The sequence below is a fragment of the Chlamydotis macqueenii genome, chromosome 10 (assembly GCF_036417535.1).
Source record: "Chlamydotis macqueenii isolate bChlMac1 chromosome 10, bChlMac1.mat, whole genome shotgun sequence".
NCBI lineage: Eukaryota > Metazoa > Chordata > Aves > Otidiformes > Otididae > Chlamydotis > Chlamydotis macqueenii.
Window position 1 is genome coordinate 18,856,298 of NC_141565.1, and position 17,785 is coordinate 18,874,082.

Sequence of the window (17,785 nt, forward strand, 5' to 3'; positions counted from 1 at the left end):
TGGAGGCTGTTTGTACACATCACACCTGCAAATACAGCCAGCACGTTCCTGGTAACCGCTCTCCCCATTCCCTGGAAAAAGGGAAGCCCCACTCACTGCGGATAAAAGTAGGGGCGACAGCAACGAGCTCATTTCACCTTGCAGGGAAAGCGCCTTCCAGCAGCCCCTTACTTCTCAAGGAGGCTGGGTGTCTCCCCACGTAGGAGTCAATGGGTGACCCTGTACTACAAGAGAAGCTACACTGAGTTTCAACTGTGTTTGTAGCATAAATTTTTCTTTATTTCTTTATTTTTTAAACCTCAACTAAAAAGTACCTCAAGTATTAACTCAATACATACAAGAGATGCTACTTACAAACTTCAGACCTCCTTTCTGACTTAATTACACACACAAAAAAAATTGATTTAAAAATATTTTCAATCTATGAACAAACCAGATATCTAAGAGAATAAGTTTTACTGAAAAATACACAGGTTTAAAAAAGCAGGACCAGTAACATTTCATCTCAGAAAGCAGTTACAGAAAGACGACATATGGATTTTAGAAAATTTGTTTAATTAATAATGCTCATTAACTGCACAGTTTTAACTCATAAATACAGATGAATTTGGAAAAAAAACCCCAACAACTCAAATGTGCAATTCTTATTTTAAAATTTATTTTATTTTAATGGCTGCCTCAATGTACTAAAGATGTGTAAATCAGTGCAACTTGAACAGTTGCCAAACAAAAACCTCTTAATGAAACAATGCACAGCGGAGCGTACGTTCATCTCTACCCTGCAGCTTCTTCTGGTAAAGGGAACTACATCAATCCTTGGTAGTGTGTTAAACCAAACCAACATGTCAAAGAATTAATACAGACAAACATTTAAAGATTCACGCTGTTCATATTCACAATTGTTTATATTCATATTCACACTGCATCACAAAATCCATTTATTTTCTGGTTTGCTTGGTTTTTTTTTGTTGTTTTTTTTTTTTTTTTTTTTTTAAAAAAAAGGTCACTTAGGAAGTCATGATGGCTTGAAACTACACCCGATGGGATCTCTTCCTTCGCGCTGAAGTCAAGAGCAATTCTGATACTGACCTTTGCAAGCATGGGCCTAAAATACTCACAGGAGTGTGAGGGATGGATCCAGTTCGTCTAATGCATTAGAAATGATTCATGACACTTCTTCACGAATGCACAGAAAAATATAATAAGAAAGCATACAATATAAAAACATTTAAAAAACTATCCCCTCTTAAACAGGAGTGGTGTGGAGTTTGCAGGGTTTCCTACTAAAAGATCTCTCATTCTAGTCTGAAGAAGGGCTCGTCTGAAATCATTACAATTAAAACAACTCATCAGCATCATCCCACAGAGGGTTGGTCTGTGGGACAGATACACAGAGTCCCAATGTAAATGTGTTCTCCTTAGGCGCTCATTTAATTGCACTTCACTATTTACTTTTACAGTATGTGTGCTGTTGTGAGTGCAAAACCAGATTACACTGAGTATTAGAATAAATGCAGTGCAATTTCTTTCTCTCTCGGGACAAAACTGGTGAGTAAATCTTAGCATGATAGGAATGTTTTAAAATGAAAACTGAAAACACATTTCACCAAGCCAGTACAGCACATCTAGGAAAAGCAGCATACCGTCTTTCTGCACGTTTGCATGTAACTAAGTACAGTATAGAAGAAATGAAAGCCTGCTATCTTAATGAAATAGGAACAAATCTCACTGAAAAAAAAAAAAAGTGGATAAAATATCTTTTTAAAGAAACAACGAAAAATTTTAAAAATCCAACCAAATAAGTAGTAATGAACTGCGGATTTAGCAGTCAAGGCACCTGGTTTTCTGCATTTTCCCAGTTTGAAATATTAGAAACTCAAAGAGGCCACTGTGTGTAGTGCTTCTGCAGGGCTTCCACCATCCTTCTCCTTCTCCAGACCACCTCAAAATATCAAACAACAACGAAGGAGCTTGGTACTTAATGTTTTCCCCGTCGGCCTTCAAAAGCACGGTGCTCTCTGTGTGCTACGGAAGAGAGAAGGGAAAGAAGAATAAAAGAATGTGTAAATTTTGTTGAGGAGTTGAAAAGACGAAAAGACAATTTATGAGCAGTCAAGGAAGACACAACATGCCAACGGGTGATCTTTGGGAATACACTATTCTGATAATATGTATATAGAGCCTAAAATAAGAGATCCCTTAAAATCTTGATTGTAAATGGTTCATCTCAATGAATACTCAAATTGAACAGCATGCAGTCGTCAGAGTTATCAAGAGATTTGTCTCACTCATTTTACAAATAAGGCATATTAAACATGAAACCAAATATATTCTATAATTAAACTAAAAATATCTTCTATTTTGAATGGTAGCTGACTTTTATATAAAAGGGACAAAACCATGTAAATTTTTCAAGTAATAACTTGAAAGCAATGAGAGATGCTATGTTTCCAAAAGGTTAATGATGGGTCAGGCAGGATATTCCCATAGAAATACCCTACCAGCCTCTTGTTTCTCTAATGAAGGTGCAAATGTACAGTACAAAATACTTACATTTATAAAACACTGCTTTAAAAGACGTGTGTGGCAGAAGTTTATGTATCTTTTCTAAAACTTTTGCTTCACTCGCTAAAGAGGCATTCACGTTCCAGACTTGCACAACGTCTTCACGGTCACGAACGCTGACGCTAACCCCTATTACTTCATCATCTGTGCAGAAAGGCAAGCGTCATTAAGGAATAGTTTAAAAGTGAGACATGCCTAATTTGATAATCATGTAATATGAAACAGTGCCCAAAAGCTGAACAAACTGAAGAAATGAAAAAGAGCAATCTCCAGTGAGGAGAATACCAATCTTCAAACCAGACAAAATAGTTACCAGAAGGAAACAAACACTGTATTTATAGAAACCATTGGAAATATTACTTCACAGTGGTTTTAATGAAGTGCCATATAGGATTATTCATCTTTGCTATTAGCACTCTTTCCCCTCGTTAGAAGGGAATCACAAGACTCCCTTCAGTAAGGTTAGCAATATAAATGACTAAAGGCAATTTACCTACAGTAATGTCTATAAGGTTTTTGCTGAACTGATCTGCAAACCCAAGAAACTCCATTCTTTTCTCTGGAATGACAAAGTGATGAAGGAGCACTTCCAATGGGATATCCACCAACACTGCAGCAGCCAGTTTAATCAGATATGCACATTCAGGAGAGAGTCAATATGGTCAAAAGAAGTGATGGAGAAATGTCATGTTAAACCAAAAAGTCAGTTTAATAACCAGTTCCCAGAACTCCTCCCCTCTAGGCCAATGGATCAGCATCTTCATCACTCACTTTGCCCAGAAACAAGAAACAGTTCTGTAGCTAAACCTTAGCAAATTAAATGGCCATAGACTCATCCTCGCTCTTTGTGACTGAGAGGCAGCATTTGCTGATCTATCGTAAGCCAGCTAGCGTTCCCAGTCCCTTCCTGGAGCCCATTTCCAAATGAAACGTGCAAGTTTGCAAGTGTGAAGAAGATATTTATTCTGCAAGCAACTTCATTAAATTATTACCTCTGACCAAAGTCACATGTGAGCTTCTGGATGATTAATGCCTGTTTTCTGGTAAACCAGCAAGGTATTTTAAGAATATTTATGCAAATTCAATTACACTAAAGATTCAATTTCACCTAAGCAGTACTTTTAAGTGATAACGAAAATATTGCCCCTGGTACAGTGCTAACTTGGGATTCAGGAGAGCCAGGTTTGTGTTGGCCCTGCTATGGGCTTTTCATGTCACCACGGGCAAACCCTGTTATAGGAGAACCAGAAGGGACCACGACGGCTAATGGGGGCAGCCACCCAATTAGTTATTTCCAACAGTGATAGGATGGAAGTGCCATTTGGGGGTTCCACAATTCTGGCATTGTAGAACTAATATTAACCATTTAAATGCTGGCTAACTGATAGACATCCAATAACCAGCAGACCTGCTGGCTTCCCAGGGATGCACGAGCTGTTGAGCTTGAGCCTCGTGCAAAGACAGTCCGAATACTTTGTTGTCCTCTTAACTACAATGGGTGTGAATATGAGTTCCAGCCCTGTCCCCCCTCTTTAGCAGAGTTTCCATGTTCTGCATTCAAACTCTGTGTTTGTCATCCTAGCCTCATCATTTTTAAAAGTTACCTGCTGCACAACAGTCTGTAAACTGCTCTCCAATGGTTGCTAACAGCAGCTCTTTCCAAACTGCAGCCTAAGGAGGGGGGAAAAAAAAAAAAGTTAATTTGCATTATTATTTTTTAATTTAAAAGTTAGGTTTGCTATCTCAATTCTGAGTACGTTCTCTTTCTGAGGTTGTTTAGACAAAAAGAGTATTTATTGTAAGTATGCACTTACATTGTGCAATTAATTTCTTCAATATAGTTGGAGCAAGAATTTAGACCCTGGAAACACATACTATTACACAAAATTGTTCTAATAAATACTTTAAATATTTAACAATAAGTTTCCTTTCTCTATATCTATGTCCACAACTCATCCTGAACACAGTAGTTACTGTAAAGCATTAAAGTAGGTTTCTCCCAAGAAATTCCCATGCTAAAAGACGTAAGACTCGACATTTGTTTCAACAGAAAAGAATTACTAACCACTTTAAGAACAGTACCTGAAAACCCTGCTAGTAAATTAAACTGATTTCTATTTAAATATCATCTCTGATTTGCCTTGACTATGAATTCAGTCCATCTTTTGACAAATTCAAATGTTTACTAGAGAGTTAAAAGAGAGGGGAAAAGCTATCTGCCACTTTTCTTTGCCTGTTAGACCAATTATGCTGTTATTTGCTTTTGATACTCGTTATCACCTAAGCCAAAGCCCATACAAAACTTTAAATGCCTCCGCACCAACGTAATGCTCCAACGTATAGGTTTAGAGAGACAGAATATTTTACCTTTTTTTTTTTAAGAAAAGAACACTTCAATATGTATATTTGTCTGTAGCACCGTAATGATTTTAGCATCTACTACTTTTAAAGGAATGTCTTCTCTGCTATATGAAGTTAGCTTGAGTTTTAGTAGTATTAAAAGTATTATTAAAACTCCTAGCAAATCAAACGCATCAGGTTAAAACAAAAAGTGAGCAGCCACAAAGACGACAAACTAATAAACTGCTTTCATAACAGTTTCTGAGTACTCCAAATTATAGAACACGGAGGATTTCTGTGACTCATTATCACATAGCCCAGTGCACGCTATTGAGACACGAACGATGGGACTGACCGCGCGCGCTCCTGTTACCAGGCGCTGCGCTCGCTACCGGGAGTCGTCCTAATGGTCTCAAGGGTAAGGAAGCATTTCATCCAGGAGTTAGCAGCTGCAGGATCAGGCTTATGAGGATCTAAAAAGTATTAGTTTTCACATTAAAAATTGGCATACAGAAGCATCACTGTACACATGCAACATTTACGTGTCAGTGTTTTGTCAGTCAGTTTTTCGTACCACTTGAAAGACTGATATCTTTAGAAAAAAACCCACATTTTCCTCCCTCCACAGCCTCACCAAGAGCTGCTATAGCGTATAATCTTTTTGAGTTAGGTCTGTACAAGATGGTTCATCTTAGCCGACAAGACGCTCTGCGCCAGTATGACGAAGAATAAAGCCAAAAAATGAGAGACAGGCATAAAGGGATGTATGCTATTTACAGAGGCACTAGGACTGAAGTTCACCTTCAACTAAACCTTTTAGAAGTGACTGGGACACGTGCTATGTTGTCTGAGAGATCAAAAAGTACCTTAATTTCGCAAAGGGGCTATCATTCCGCCTCTGAAAAACAAGGCCCCCGAGGTCCCTAAATTCACCACCCAGTAACACAGGCTCACAAAACCACTTGTCACTTCTGATGATCTTCACACTTTGGATTATAAGAGGAAAAAGAAAATTTCAGTCTTTTGTGATCATTTGGGACTACAGGGAAGGAAAGTTGCAATTCATATACTGGGGAAAAAGCCCACAGGCAAAAATCAATTAAGTTTTATCTGAAATCATCTTTCAGCTTTTAATGCCTTCTGCAAGGCTGTCACATTTTTATAGCACTTCACTTCTCGTGTTTAAAGACCTGATCTAGAACACACTTACACCCCAAACACCACGTGTGAAGAGGTCAAATCTCCTTGCCGTGACAGTTCACAGGAAAAGTTGCTCACATGTCTTTGATTAGGGGTGCGAAGGGAAACCCATTTGTTTAGCAGGGCTAGTAAAACAGCATACCTGAGCAAATTTTATCTTTCACATTTTTAAATTAAAAAAAAAAAAAAAAAAAAAAAAAAGAAAAAAACCTGAGCAGCACTAGAGTTTCACAAGGTGCACACAAGGTGATCTGACAACTCCCTGTTGCCAAAGGAGATGATCCTACTTGTCTTTTCTCCTTTCCCCATCAAAAAAACTCTCCTAGCCATACACTTGAATTAAAAATAAAATGAATAGCAGACTTTTTGTGACAGAGGGCATTACGCTGGCTCACAAAACAGTCTGATGAGCACCAGAAGCAGTGCACAAGGGATCAGGAGAGAACGAGCAAGATCTTCCCCCTTCCAGTGGGAGCAAGCCATGAGATGGGATCGGCCGTCAGAGGAAACAACGCCTTGGTCCGCGGCTGGCTACAGAAAGTCACAAGCAAGAGATATGGAATTGCCTGAAAAGAAACTTCCACTCCTTGTCTTAAAATAAAAGGTTATAAATGTTAAAATAGTGTTTTGTTATTGTGTTAGGTGATTGCAGAACTAAAAAGCTTTACAACACGGAGTTGTAAAGAAGGAGTTCAAAGAAACCCCCTTACTAAACAATGTTTAAATAAGAAGTCAATATAACATACCGTACTTTCTTTAGGGACCTTCATTTTCCATATACCTCCTTTGGCATTGCTTTCCTCTTCCCTAGTTATGGAAAATAGATCAGTGAAAATAAGCAGAAATTCACATCTAGATAACCCTGTGTTTGGCGTTTAATTTTCCCAGAAAAATCCCTTCTGAGACACAATTACTAACTCCAGGTAGCATGACTCAAGCTATGACTTCTGACATCACAGATAATTCTTTCATTGTTCACATGAAGTGGATCTCTCAACACCTAATTCCTTTCCTAAGTTTTGTGTATTGGAAAATACTTACATTTTCCCTGACTACAGACCATCTTTGAAGTGGCCGCATGCTATACGGGAACGAGCCACAAAGTGATTTTCTGTTTTACTATAGTAACCTTTTATTTTGGAAAACCTCTGGCATATTTTCACAGAAGCAGCTTATTACTCTCAAGTTTAGCCAATTTAACAAAAGAACACGAGCACACTTAATTTCAGTTTTGTGACAGGTAGAAGTTAATTGCCCTGATGAAAAAAAAAAAAAAAAAACCAAAAAAAAACAAAAAAACCCAAAAAAAACCAACTGAAGCCACCCATGGTAGACACAACCATTAAACTGCCCGGTAAAGACAAAGGCACAAGGTACAAACCTGTGAGCTTCTCAGGTTTATTCTGTCACAGTGATTTTTATAAAATTTTAAATTAGGGCTTCTAGTTTCCTGTTAAAACTCTGTAAAAGCAAAGTTAAATGAATAACCTAAAAATCACCTTTGGAATATCTAAACCCAGTATGAAACCTATAGAGATTCCCTAGGACCGGTGGTCTCCCACCAATCCAGACAAACACTAGGGAAAGGAGGGGGGAAACTTTGGAAGGGCATCTTCAAAACTCTGCAGTCCTTATTTCTTACTTCAGAATCTTTTTTTTCCTCCTAAAAAACAATGCTGCAGTTAGCCAGTATACTGCAACTGTAACCTGAGAAAAGCTTCCTGGCAAATATTACAGAAAAGTTAGCAGGTTACCGATGAGATCAACCTCTTGCAATCCCTTTCCTAAAATACAGCATCTACATTTATTCTGACAGTCTTAAAACTGATGTAGTATTTTCAGAAGAGATCTTTGCATTCCACACCTTTAATAGTCACTTGCAACACCAAAATAGAAAACAAACCAACCCCAAAACGTTCTTGCTAGTCCTTACAGAGATATCAAGAGCTGCACACAGTGGCCCAGTTGATGTACGCAGACACCAACATTTCTTTCAAACCCAGTTTAGCTATGCTGAGCAGTCACAGTAGTTTTAGAGCAATAACGGAGACCTTCAGATGCATTTTGCTTGAGAAAATTATTTACTTCTTCAGTAGATCAGGACAGAAACCTCTCGTAGTAAGCCACCACCTAGCTAGACATACTACGATTCAGTTAAAGAACTCAAATCCAATTGTAATCGGTGCAAACAATGCCCAAAAAATCAAAACTCTCCAGAAAGCGCTGAGGCCCTCTAATTAAGATGTGACGGAAGCGCACCAGGAAGGAGGAATGCAAAACTCAGTTTCTGAAAGGGAAACCTCAAGGATTTATCCTTTATTCCATTACTGCCCTACAATCAAGCAGGAATTTGCTGGAATGAATCACCTAATAGTGCCCTAAATTAGTTTTAATCCAAGGTGTGTGTGCATTTATAGGCATATGAAGCATACTTTTGCACAGGCAAAGAACAGTTAAGGACCATCAGTCATTTGCATCATTGTTACACTAGCTTCAGTGGAAAGAAAAAAGTTTGCAAGTTAAAAGTAATTTAATACAACTAATATATTCTGTGTATTCTTGAATTGACATTCAGAGTCATATTTTAATTCCTTAACTCTTATAATTTAATTTCTTGTTTACGTTTACGTTCAGAGGTGGACAGTTAAATCACAGTGTTTTTAATAAAGACTCCTTAGTACAAGTCACTTAAGCCTAACAAACTCCTCAGGATATTTCTTTCGTAGGTCTTTTTAGTTCAGGTGTTTGCAGGCAACAGAAACAAGACACTCCTGACCCGCGCCTGCCTTCTCTTGCCACTTCAGGTCTTTTCCCTGCCCATTCCCAGAATTGTCTGATAACGTACGTACCACAGCGGCCGCCTTTCTCCCCGCATCAAGTGGTAACTACATCTCAGAGGCAAATCTGTCACAGAAGGAATGTTGTTGTAGACACTCCAGAAATCCTTAAAAAAGAAAAAAAATACTTGTTGCATTAACACAAAAGATTAAGTTTAATGCAGATTTATTTACTTGTTCATTTTCTCTAAAACAATTACACATCCTGCTCCTGGAGAACTGGCACCTTCTACATTGCAATAAAATGCTCTGGAAATATCTTGTTGCAATTTCACTTCTACTTTTTTTTTTTTAGATGCCATTTCTGCATAAGGTGGAGGTAGAAAGGAAGCAGTTAAACTGTGGATTACTTTAGAATCAAAGTCCTTAGGAATAGAGAGAAAAAGAATAATAAAAATCAGAGTTACCCTGTGTATGTTGTACCAACATGCCGCAATGCCATACTAAGCATTAGTACCACTCATAACTTTAGAAACAAAAATTACAACATTATGTGATAAAATTTTTGTGGCCCTTGGCAATTCTACCTACCAGCCATTACCACTGCCCAGTCACGAGAAGAGATGGAAGACTATTAAAATTATAAAAAAAAAAATTGGTATGAAACACCTGTTTCAACTTTAATTTTACTTGTGCCTGGTTGTGTGCCCAAATGCTAAAGCTACCACAGAAGTCGAAGGAGCCGAGGCTGTTCTTGTTTCAACAAGAACCATTGCAGCCCATTTTGGAACAAACCTACTTCTGTTGTCATCTTTAACTTGAGAGTGTCACTTCATTGCACGACCGATGGGGATGTTCTGCCGACACGGAGAGGTGAGAGAGAACTTCTCCCAGGGGTCTGCAGGACACTTCCATGCTTTAGGCCAAAAACACTTCCACCGATAACCTCGTCTCCAGAAAACTCCGAAAGCCAATTAATTTCTTAGGCCTGTTAGCTAGGAAGAAAAAAAAAAATCTCATGCACTGTAACAAATTTTGCAGAGATTAATGAGAAAGCCTTATTTAAAACTCCAGTAGATCACTACAGCTGGGCTCCTTCAGAGAGATGGTTTTGGCATTACTGTAGAATTTTCTGCCCTATAGCAAAGCCATACACCTTACCTGCACTGTTTGTACTGTGTAAATCTTCTTCAAATTTGATGCACATTCAGCCGCTGTTGTCCCAGGAAGCGACCTTGAAAACAAAGTAGAGATTAATAAAAATATTTATTTTATCAAGGGGATAAAAGGGAGATGGATGAGAAAGTGATTCATGAGAGCGTGAGGCTGAAATATTCACATGTCAAAGTGAAACTCCAATTCCAATTATCATTAATCATTTAGAGACAGGAATTCAAGTGCTTTTATACTTTTGAATAAGTTAAGATTGACCAGGTATTTTGTAAAATATTTTGATTAAATAGGTGAATTAAGAGTTTTAAACCAAGAATAGCAGTGTGCTTTCTAATGGCCACCCCACACCCTTCTGCTGTCAGGCATCAAAAAAAAACTTCTGCAGCTTGAACGTGAAGGGCTACCAGCAAGGGACCGCAAGCTCCTACTCTGAATTTCTTTTTAATTGCACTTAATACAACCCAGTGCCCTCCTTGAGCATTTTAAGATAATCTCAGTGTTTCATACTTTTAGAAAGAGAGCTCACCCACAGAGTTTATACCACAAATTACAATGATTGCCTGAGCAGGCTCCGTTGCCCGGAGCAGAGGCTACCAGGTGGCAGGGGCGCCCAGCCATGGCTACCACTAGCCCTTCCCATCAAGCCATGAGGGCCTTGAGTTGGCTTCGTCATCAGACCCCAGTGTTGCACCGATGTACACCAGGCACAGTTCAGCTTCTCCAGCTCACCCTCATGCTGCCTATTCCCAATTCCCATCCGGAGCTGCTCCCTTTAGGCACACACAACACTGATGGCACCCCATCACCTTAAAGGTCTTGTCCAAGCCAAATGGTTCTACGGTTCTCTTTGTAACTTCCATCACCGCTCTTCGGCGCGTGTGACATGGGATGGTGCATCCATGTCCCCAGACATCACCGGCTCCTGCCACCGTGCTAATAGCACATCATAGCGCCCACCTCACAATTCACATCCACAGGCAAAATTTAGGGGGAATAAGGTCAAAAATTGCTAAGGCGCATTCAGTTGGACAGAATTAGAAACTTCTCCCTCCCCTCCCCCCTCAGAAGCTGAAGTAGGATTTCTAAAGAAAACTGAAGATCAAAGACAAAGCAACTTCCCACTGCATCTCAGACGAGGAAACAAAAATGTGTAAAATGACTAAGTCTGGGAATAGAAGCAGCAGAGCAGATTTAAGGAAACGGAGGGAAAACCAGTTGTTGCTTAGGTAGGTGCTGGAGAAAGAATAAGGGCAAACCAGATCTCTGTAACTCTTCCGTAAATGTGTCTGTTTACCCCAATACACCTGATCAGCATGAAATACGTCCAGGAAAACACTAAAGCAACCCTGAGTGGTTACAGACCTAATTCAGGCTCTGGGGCAAAATCTAGGTATTCGTGTAAAGGAAGAAATTTAATATGCAAAAGTACTGAACAGCATCACATCTTCAAAACTTTAATAACTCCAATGTTTTTTTGGAGGTTCCTATTAAAATAAATTGCTTTAAAAATACATACAGAACCAGCAGAGAGATCCCTCCCAAGCTTTTCAGTATCGAACAAACACCTACTTTACTATTTGCCCGTTAATCACTAGCCATAGGAGTACATTGCAACAGTGGGACTGGTGAGAACACAGTGTTACATGGACACATAAAAAAAAAAAACAACCAAACAAAAAAAAACACCACACAACAAAAAAACCCAAACAAAACCACTTTAATTAGAGGTTATAAAAATAAACAAAAAAAAACCTGCAAGAAATCGCTGTAGCACAGGTCATAGTCCTGTGGCTCATCAGCTGTGAAAACTCCCGCGGAAAAACCGATAACTGGAAAACAACCACAAACAAAACTTTCCTCAATGTGCTTAAAATGAACTATCATAGTAAGGTGGGAGATTTTTGTTGGTTGGTTGGTTTTTGTTTTTTTTTTTTCCACTCTATACTCAGCATTAAAGAACAACAAGACAAATTCACAATATTTAACAGAAAGAGTCAGTCAGATGGCTTTTGCATGCACCAAAAAAATAAAACCACTAGGTTAAAACTTAAAACTTTCCAATGCCATTTGAAAGAGCAGCTCAGACAGACAGAATATTCCACTTTGAGGTTATAAAATGGTTCATTTTGATAACAAAAATAACATTTTCCAGAGAAACTATGACCAGTTGGCAGAAAACTCTACTCCACCAGCAAATTATCTGTTTTAAAAGGTGAGCGACCATTTATTTCCGGTAACCTGCCTGGCAGCTGCTCCATGCCCACGAGATTACATGGCATTATTTCAGCCTTTCACCCAGCTCTGGAAAGCATCAGTGATTTATGTGTGTCAGCGTGAACCCCAAAACTGTTTTTATTAAAAAAAAAAAAAGTATTGAAGAGACTGCAAATGATAAAATGATGGCACGCATCAATTTAAAAGTTTCAGGGTCATTTGCTGCAGAAATTACACCTGCACAAATTTGGTTTAATGGATGAGTATAAGGCAGAGTCAGTACTTTAATCACAGACAGAGGTAAAAGCCCAGAATTTCCTGCAAAATTACAGCTTGCTGACAAATCTGAACGGCAGCGTTCTGCGATAGCCACCCATAAACTCAGCAGAGCAGTGCAGACGACAATTGAATGGGTTTGTGCCTTGAAACCCATGAAAGGGCGATGGTTTTTTTGTTTTTGTTTTTTTTTTTTTTTAACCGAGTACGCAGAATAAGTTTAGATTAAATTAGCAGAAACAGCAGACGAGTTCCAAATGAAGAAACTTGTAGAAATTCCTATTTCTGTAACTCTTCCAACAAACACTTACGCTATAAGCTAGGAGTAGTAAGATGGTTGTGTACGTTGCTGGAAAACCTCAATATATATAGAATCATGGAAGAGTTTGGGTTGGAAAGGTCATCTAGTCCAACCCCCAAATATGATATTAAAAACAGGAGCCCTGCAAATACTGACCCTTGAAATGAAGCCATTACTGGGTTCCTCCCTGGAGGAGAGGACACGGGTGACGGCACCAGGCTCTTCTGGGGTGGGGACAGCCCGTCTGCTGCCACACCGCCGGCACACATGCGTCCGGGCTCTGCACAGGAAATATTCAGCAGTTCTCCTGGCCTGCCTGGACTGTGGCCCTGCGATGCTGCTTTTCTACACCTTCAGAATGTTTTTGGGAGGAATTTTAGTGCAATACCAGGAATAATTGAGTTGCCTTATCCAGCCAGACTCACTGTAGCACATCTGACGCTAACTGGGCATCAGTTAAAAGTGGAACACAGAAACCAGAATAACACGCGTGAACCAAATCCTAATGCCAGCTTGCTTCACCACTCCTTCATTATTCCAGTGCAAATAAAGAACAAAGGATACAAAGATAAATTCCATTGTTTTATCCATGAATAAGCCTCCAGGTGGTTGTGCTTATGTTAATGCCTGATGCTGAACTATAGCTCTTCTGTTTCCCTGCAAAGAACGAAGGATAGAAGTTTTTTCATACGTGCTCACACTGGCCTTTGTTTCCCAGTGGGATCTCATCACGGCGTTAGCGGAAGCTTTAAAAGCTGCTCAGCACTTTTGAAAATATCCCTGTAAGTGCTTAGCTGCAACTGCTTTTGGTATAAATAAGCAAAATATTTACTTAGAAAGCATAAACTCAAAAACATGCTGTGGCATCTAAATAAATCTGGTAATCCATTCTGAATACAAAGACTGATTTCAAGCCATCAAAGCCTGTCAAAATGCATTTACTGGGTTGAATGTTCTTATAATCTCAACCGTCATTTCTCATTGTAAGCCACCTACTCATAAGCTTTAATAGATGAAATAGATGATCCTAGATAAATAAGGTTTTGCTATAGGGAAGAAAGGAAATTATTAAGTTTAGTTTCAAATACCTGATGTGCTCAGTTATGAAGATTCACAATTATTATGAAAATAGTTCCATTATCAGAATTTATCTACTAAATTTTATTTATAAAGAAGTCATCAGTATAACATGCAGAGAGAAAAATCAACAGGTAAGGGTAATGTGTTTATGTAAAAATATTTTCCCCTTCCTGAAATACACTAATAACATTGCATTATATTTGACAATGTTTATAAGCATATTCTTCCTCTCAACAAAGATACAGACAAGGTAAACTATCCTTGCAATAGACACAAAATTAGCTAAAAAATACTGTTACAAGTCAGGCAAGAAGACAAGGGAGTGCAACATCTTCATCACTGCGTGGGCACGCACAGACTGGACAGAAAGCTGTTACCACTCACAAAACCTCAGGCTTCTCGTCGTGAGGCTGAAAAAAAATGAGACAGCTACGAGTAGTGGTATGTTCCCTCTGTTATTTTGGTCAGGAAAGGCTTACTTGGTGTGGCATTAAATGCAAGATGGCATACAACACCAAGCTAAAGGACAGTCATGATTTGCAAGGTTTATAAGCTAGGATATTTGCATCATTCCTCACGTACATCAAAAAGCATAGTGAGCTTCATAGCTTTGTATTTACACAAAGACCACACCCAGATTCACAACCCCAAATCCCGTTAAGGGACAGTTTCAAGTGCCTAACATGGCTTGGTACCCAGGACATCCCAGTCTTTGATGGTCACCTCACTTGACTTCTTTTTTGCAATCTCTGTGTGGAATGCACCACACAACATGAATATAGTGACCAGATTTATAATCCTTGGTTTTAATTATCTTATTTGTCGAACTGGTGAATAATATTCACCCAAATGCTCTCAACATGCTCACTTTCCTAAAGCACACACAGGGTAAGATACAAGCGAGCGCTCTCAGACGGTTACTATTTCAGACACAGATACCAAGAAAGGCTTAGCGCTTACGGGGAAGGCCGATGCCCCGTGACACGTGTGAGGTGATGGCAAGGAACCAGAGCCTGGTCACAGGATCCCAGCCTCCTGATGCTAAGCCTGTGCCAAGGCATTCACAGGAACAAGCGTTGATGTAGATAAAGCAAAGGCATTTACTGCTCAAGTGGGAGATGTATAGAGTGATACTATGATAAAAGCAAGGTCGTGAACCCCAAGGGAATCCCTTGGTAGCACATCACTAGTTGCTACAGAAAGTACTGCTTAGCTGATGGATATTTATTTTAAGGGTGACTTGATGAAAAGATACATTTTGGAGATGTTAGAATGTATGTCATGGATCTCTCTCACAGTAATTTAATAGAAAAAGATAACTACATATCCATCTCGACATCTATTTATCCTTAAGCATCACTCCTTCCTGCTTTTCAGTCCAAGTACACAACAAAACATAGCAGCAGTCAAAAATCAATACCATCTCATGGTAGGAAGCATCACTGCTCCACTCTAGGTGTTACTGAAGCAAGTTTAGAAAGTCCCCACAGTTACCTTCTACGGAACGTGTGTCCCTATACAAGCTGAAGCAGCGATCCCACCATCAAATCTGCGTGGGTGTGCCGATAAATGTCACAGCCACTCCTGGGGAATTCCATGGAGGGACGTGAACCTCCCCACACTGCAGCAAACTAAGTTCGTCGTTGCACCTCTTGTGTGCTTTTTAACGGCTTAAATGGTTTTTGAATGTACGAAGCACATCTTGTTTGCTGTCATTGTTGTTTCCTGCCATTATTCTACCACTGTTGCTGGTAAACAAAACAGTTTCACGTGTATATGGTCCCACTTCTTTTTTCTTATACATACGCTCTTGGTTTTGTAAGTTAAGGAACAACAATATTACCTAATTAAATGTACTTCCATGTGATCAGAAAGAAGAAAAATTTTAAAAATCTATAGAATAACTGAATTTTAAAAGTCTACATTACAGGGGAACCAAGACTTAGGGGAAAAAAAATAATGATGCAACTCAGGAACTTGAGATGGATTTTAACTTCTGACTTTGATTGTAAAATATAGACACGCTTATCTCCACATGGCTTCTGTAAACAAATACATCTAGATGGTAGCTTGCTTAAACAGCAGTGCCAACAGTGCTTTTTAAAAACAAACAGAAAACACTGTGCAGATCCTGAACACAACCGTAGCTATGTCATGACTTCAAAAGGACCAGCCAGAAATAATTTGTGGGGTTATTTATAAGAGTTGATTTGCAGGATCTGAGAATATTTGTGTGCTTTCAACAGGTTCTTGCTGTTTCTCTGTCACGAGTTGAAAAGTTATCAAAAAAGAGGAGAATTTTACCAATGGCATGAGGCAGTGCATTCAGTGGCAGAAGGACTTATAAAGAAGAGAACTGTCCTGGAGTGGGGGGAGAGGAGAAATACAGCAGAAAAACGAGGAAAAGGGAGATGTAGAAGATTAAAAACAAGATGTCAGAAAATATACACTGGGAAAAAAAATTGTCAAATTCTGGTTTTAAATTTTCTATTTCAGTTTTGACTCTGGTACTTTCTCCCCATGTGGTGGAGCTGTGCGTGCCACGGGCGTGAGCTCCCTTTGCAGCTCTCCGTGCCCATTAGAGAGCAAGACAACTTCCAGCACATGAACCGCAAGATGACTGGATGACCATTGCACTTAATTACTGAATTTTAGCTAATCTTTCTGAACAGATCACCAGGAGTCAAACCTGACTATGGAGAGATAAAATTAGGCACTGTCGCGGCCGGGTCGGTGGGTCCCTTTGGGCCAGGGCCATCAGGGACAGCCCCGCGATGCGCAAACACGGCAGCCGCAAAGCCTAACCTTTGGCCTGCTATTTCTGGGGCTGGCAAGTGTCACGTCTAAATTTAGAGTTGAAAACACCGCCACTGAGGTTGCCTGAACCACCAAACCGAAAGTGCTTCCCAACCCGCTTGCACAAACTGGACTCCCCGAAAACGCAAGCGCTGCCCATACAATGGGAAAGAAGTGATGGGGTGTGTGCGCCCAGGTCCCCCACGTTGGCCCTTGTCCCATATGCAGCACAACATCAATGTCCCGTCCCAAATCTGCGCAACACTGGTAACAACCAGAGATGCTTTCCACAGATGGATTTTTAGGGTTTCCTTCCCCTGTCCCACACGGTGAGTCTCGCAGGGCTGTTGCTCGCCGCCCCCCTCCATCTCCCCAGCCCCACTCACTTGTCCAGCCAGAAGGTCCATGGCGAGTGGAGCGGTAGCCCCGCCGGCCCGTCCGTTCGCCCGCCCGCCGCCCGCCGCTGCCCGCGGGGGCTGAACGCCATCGCCCCGGGTGAGGGGGGGCGGGCAAGGGGAGGGGACAGGGAACGCGACGGGGACGGGCAAGGGGAGGGACGGAGAGGGATGGAGGGGGCGAAAGGGACTGGGGAGGGGCAAGGAGGTGGGCAGGGACTAGGGTACAGGCGAGAGGAGGAGGGACCGCCGTGATGGTGACAGCGACCGGCATCAGGGCTGGAGCAGCTCTCCTGGGAGGTCAGGCTGAGAGAGCTGGGGCTGTTCAGCCTGGAGAAGAGGAGGCTCCGGGGAGACCTTAGAGCGGCCTGCCAATGCCTAAAGGGGGCCGCAGGAAAGGTGGGGAGAGACTCTTCAGTAGGGCCTGTTGTGATAGGACGAGGGGTAATGGTTTTGAAATAGAGGGAGGCAGATTCAGATTAGACATTAGGAAAAAGTTTTTTATGCTGAGGGTGGTGGAGCACTGGCCCAGGTTGCCCAGAGAGGTGGTGGATGCCCCATCCCTGGAAACATTCAAGGCCAGGTTGGACGGGGCTCTGAGCAACCTGATCTGGTTGGAGATGTCCCTGCTCCTTGCAGGGGGGTTGGACTGGATGGGTTTTGAAGGC

At 40.6% G+C, this 17,785-nt stretch overlaps 1 protein-coding gene across 1 annotated transcript; it reads right to left on the reverse strand.

Moving 5' to 3' along the window:
• Window positions 1–253: 253 nt before the first annotated feature.
• On the reverse strand, window positions 254–17,221 carry EIF4E3 (eukaryotic translation initiation factor 4E family member 3). The gene is made up of 7 exons (XM_086755598.1): window positions 17,109–17,221; window positions 10,044–10,116; window positions 8,955–9,049; window positions 6,852–6,912; window positions 4,170–4,236; window positions 2,554–2,709; window positions 254–2,025 (listed from the first exon to the last, which is right to left on the reverse strand). Exons 1-7 carry the CDS (start codon window positions 17,207–17,209, stop codon window positions 1,979–1,981), a joined length of 600 nt encoding a protein of 199 aa, XP_086611724.1. The 5' UTR covers window positions 17,210–17,221; the 3' UTR covers window positions 254–1,978.
• Window positions 17,222–17,785: the final 564 nt, after the last annotated feature.